At 45.1% G+C, this 4,536-nt stretch overlaps 1 protein-coding gene across 1 annotated transcript; it reads right to left on the bottom strand.

Annotated features, from left to right (window-relative positions):
- Nucleotides 1-429: 429 nt before the first annotated feature.
- Nucleotides 430-2,529, bottom strand: LOC136472753 (uncharacterized). Its single transcript, XM_066470465.1, has 3 exons — nucleotides 2,009-2,529; nucleotides 1,256-1,313; nucleotides 430-1,120 (listed from the first exon to the last, which is right to left on the bottom strand). Exons 1-3 carry the CDS (start codon nucleotides 2,433-2,435, stop codon nucleotides 604-606), a joined length of 1,002 nt encoding a protein of 333 aa, XP_066326562.1. The 5' UTR covers nucleotides 2,436-2,529; the 3' UTR covers nucleotides 430-603.
- Between the last annotated feature and the right edge of the window lie 2,007 nt (nucleotides 2,530-4,536).

Raw genomic sequence — 4,536 nt, 5'->3', positions numbered from 1 at the left:
ACAACGATGACATGAGGCGAAACCCCCCTTCTTCGTGGACTGGATTGCTTCGGAGATCGGGCAAAATCCGGGGGCGGGGCGGAGGATCAAGATTGGAAGTCGGAGTTGCTTTTCAGTTTGAGCTCGGCAACGATGACCTATTGCGGCCTTTCGCTTCGGGACATCTGCCTATTTTCGTTTGGATCGTCTGGGGTTTGCCATGGGAAGTCGGAGTTGTTGGCTGCTTTGCAATCATGCTAGGCAACGTGACTCGTGGTAGTTTTGTGTGCTCTTCCGTGTCGCGTGGATAGGTTAGCCCTTTCATGTGTCCAGTGTTGGCTTCACGTTGGGTTACCCTTCTTGTACATACAATTCTTTCGTCTTAATTGAGCGGCAGAGCTCCTGCTACTTTTCATTTGCAAAGAGTTAATAGACTTATTACATCATAACTTAAGTAGCATATATACTCTACATTTCACACACAAATTCAAGATTTACCACCGGATCGGATCTCCAGACAAAAATGAAAAAAAGAAATAACAACACCAAGAAAAAGGTGCATGTAAAAAACTTGGATCGAGAGCCATGGACGGACGAGGGGCCGGCCGGCTGCCGGAGGGCAGGCTATGCGGCGACGTTGGTGATGCCCCAGGAGCGCTCGGCGAGGCGGACGCAGTCGTGGAAGCGGAAGCAGTCGACGAGGTGGTCGATGGCCATGCCGGCGGCCTGCATGAAGGAGTAGACGATGACGGGGCCGACGAGGCGGAACCCCCGGCGGACGAGGTCCTTGCTCACCGCCTCCGACTTGGGCGTCCGGAACGGGATGTACTTGTGGTGCCGGTACTTGCCCACCACCGGCCGGTGGTTGACGTGGCCCCACATGTAGCCGCTGAAGGAGCCGAACTCCCTGGCCACCTTCTGGATGCACTTGGCGTTCTCCACGATGCACCGGACCCTGCACTCGGCGAGCCTCAGCTCCCTGTTGCCGCTGATCTCTGCGACGTCGTCCTCGTCCATCCTCGCCACCGCGCTGGGGTCGAAGTCGGCGAACGCCTCCCTGTACATGTCTCGCCGCTTGAGGATCTCCGTCCAGTTGTGGTCGATCAGCATCCCTGACAGCGACAGAAGCTCGAACAGCCGGCTGCGTGCATATATGCCAATCGATCATTCATTCACCGCAGACATCGATCACAAGCATGATCAAGATTAGTTTCAAGTTTGCAAGTTCACAAATTCAGGGAGAAATTAAATGTGGTGGCAAAATCAAATACTATACTTGTCGCTGTACACAGGGACGCCCCAGCACTCGTCGTGGAACTGAACGTACGCCTCGTCTGCACAACACAATGCGTTTATTAATTTGCAGTCAGTCAGTCAGTTTTCACTTTTTCGTTTTTTGAGTTTTCGTTTTTTCTATCCTAGTTGGTCTATTTTGCTCAACAAACTACACCGAACAGGAGACAAGTCCCTTTCCGATGAATTTGTCGACTGAATGCTGCTATTCTCCATCTCACCAGCACTCTAACTTGGTCAGTCAAATCAGAGTATCAAGTCAGCGATGTCGACTTCGCCACTTCTTAAAGGACAAGGATGTCTGCCTGACTGTCCCCATTGTCTATCCAAACTTCTTTTGTTTTATAAAAAAATTCCTGACAAATCTTTATATAGTCATTGGTTGGTAAAAATTTACTTTTTTTGCATCATTCAGTTAGCCGAGTGCTTACATGCATCTTTTTTTAGACAATAATATAACAATATATGCATCTCCTGTTTTTAGATAATATATATGCGCATCTCCTGTACAAAGAAACCGATGTTCTCAAAGGTGAAAGCGCGTGGTTAAAGCCCAGCTCTGTCAAATTGGATGAGCTGATAGGTTTGGATTAGAAACTGTTTTCGTCCAGTGGAACCTCATGCATGCTAATATAATGCATGTGAATGAAACAAATACATGAATGAAGATCACTAATTCAGTTGAAAAAATGATTGGCAGAAACAAATTAAAGTTAGCTAGCATTTAGTTTCTTACCACTGTTCTTGGTGATCCAGCTGCACCTATGCAAGCTCCCTGGTTCACTGCAGTCGAAGTCCTCCTCACCTCCTTCGACGTCATGGTCACTGACCTTGTCATCATCCTCTCGCCTCATCTCCCGAGACACCATCACCTCGCCCCAGGGGCTGAAGGTGCCGCCATAGAGCAGCGGCACCTTGGGCTCCCAGCTGGAGTTGGAGCTGCTGATGGAGGAGTCGTTGGAGTTCTGCGACAGCGAGAGGGACGACAATGTGAGGTTGGAGCTGCTCCTCTGGATGCCCAGCGGGTAGATCCTCTGCATGTACTTGCTGGCCGCTTGGTTCATGGCCTGCTGCAGCTTCCTGTCGATGCTCTTCATGTGGTTGTTGCCAGGGCTCTTCTCGAAGGCATGGTGCTGCTGCCGGCTGTGTGCTGTGGTGATCATCGTGCTGTGCTGCTGCCACGCGCGAGGCAGGTGTTTTGGGAGGCAGACTATGAATGAATGAAGAGATCGAGCTTGGAATGAGGTTTCGTATGTGTGGTTGTGGGTCTATTATAAAGGAGTTTCAGGTTAAGGTGCTGCGTCAGGCTTGTTTGGTAGCATATGGGCTTCAAGGTAGCTGCTTGAAAGCTTCCACTCGATCTTATTGAAAAATGTGTGATGGCTTTGCTAGTTTAGTGAGTGGAAATTGCTGGTGGTTTCAGCATACTACATGGTTCATGAGTTTCCCTGGCTCATCTCTCCCTGCTGCTCGTTGTCAGTAATTACCTTTCTGCTAACTGAAAGGGGATAATTGGGTATTTAATAATTATATATATATATACAAGACAGCAAATAGTTTAATTAACGTAGGTTGTATATGAAAGTTTTTCATGATTTCAATTTATGACATATTTTGAGGACTCAGGTTCAGTAATAGCCAGCTTAAACAGTAAATTCTCGCTCTGCTCTTTCGCTTGATTCAGAACTCTCAGAAGTGCGTATGTCTGTTTTTAATTTCTGGTTACATCCTACTTGGCTAATTTTCTTACCAGTCTCTCTTGCCACAAAAGTCGTTTCTTTTCCCACAGGCAGGCCATGACTTGTTAACTTCATTACCGTGCTATGCTATTAGTAGTTCACAACATGCTACTGCATTGATAACTTTGAAAAACTAACAACTAGCTACATTGTTTTTTTTTTGTTTTTTTGAAACGAAACAACTAGCTACATTGATGAGTTCATTTCTTCTCTCAGACTTGGCAACCATCTAGATGATTCATAGACCAAATGTGGCTAACTTCATTCTGCTTTTCTTTTTCAGTATCGCCTTTCCTGTGGTGATACTTGGCCGAGAAATCCTGAGCTAACTGCAAACCTTTTGCAACAGCAGCTAACTTCATATTTTAGCCACTAGAAACAGCCGGTGGTTTAAACATAGACGACATGGTACGTTTGCAGCTCCAGATTACATGGCTAATTTCATCCTGGCTTTCTCTGTCATTGATCGGTTTTTAGGTTGGTTTCATTGACCTAACGAAAACCGCCAACTTATATTGATCGGTGCATTGATAGTTTAATCCTAGAAAATGCTAACAGTTTGGAAATCGCTGCAGGACGCGTTTGTTTCCTTGAACTTCAAATTTTCACCCCCAGTTTTGTGGTCAGTTTTATCCAAGTTATCTTCATCACTCTGCTTTTTGGCAGTTTCAAGAAAGATTTATTTATTCTATCAACCAGCAATGCACACTCACTGGTCACTGCATGCTTGGCTAGCCTGTTCCCTCCCTTCTCTTTCATTGGTACGTATTCAGTTTGGTAGTTCCATAACTTTCATAGAACTTGAAACGCTTTCGGTCTAAGTAGTATTGCTTAAACCTGACTTCATATATAGTAGCTCATTTATGTTGTTCTGGGTGCAATATGCGGCCAATTTCATCTCTCTAATCTCTGTCACCACAGCTTTTCCATTGATTTTCAACAGTGCAACGAACCCATCATCGTTGGTACTCTGTTGATCAAAATGCACCACAAAAAGAAAATGTAAAGGTACTACTATCTGTTATTTTTAAGCTGGGATAGGTGTCGTACACATTATGTTGGACGCTTTGAATACATGGCCAGCTTCATCTTGCCTTTCTTTATCACTACTGGGTACTGGCTAGTAGAAAATATGGTTGCTCTGCTGCTGCTTCCCAGAATCCCAGGCAACCCTGCATGGCAGGACAGGAAATTCACTTTGTTCCTTGCATTTACAGTAAAGGTCCATTTTATAAGGCTGTGTTTAGTTCGCGAAATAAAATTTTTTGATGTCACATCGGATGTTTCGGGGATATCGGAAGGGGTTTTCGGATACTAATAAAAAAAACTAATTACATAGCTCGCCTGGAAACCGCGAGACGAATTTATTAAGCCTAATTAATTCATCATTAGCGCATGTTAGTTACTATAGCACTTATGGCTAATTATGGACTAATTAGTCTTAAAATATTCGTCTCGCGATTTCCAACCAAACTGTGCAATTAGTTTTTTTTTCGTCTATATTTAATACTCCATGCATGTGCCG

The sequence above is a fragment of the Miscanthus floridulus genome, chromosome 8, assembly GCF_019320115.1.
Source record: "Miscanthus floridulus cultivar M001 chromosome 8, ASM1932011v1, whole genome shotgun sequence".
In the NCBI taxonomy this organism is placed as follows: Eukaryota; Viridiplantae; Streptophyta; class Magnoliopsida; order Poales; family Poaceae; genus Miscanthus; species Miscanthus floridulus.
The sequence above is the reverse complement of the archived record's forward strand: the minus strand, read 5'-3'. Positions and strand labels throughout refer to the sequence as shown.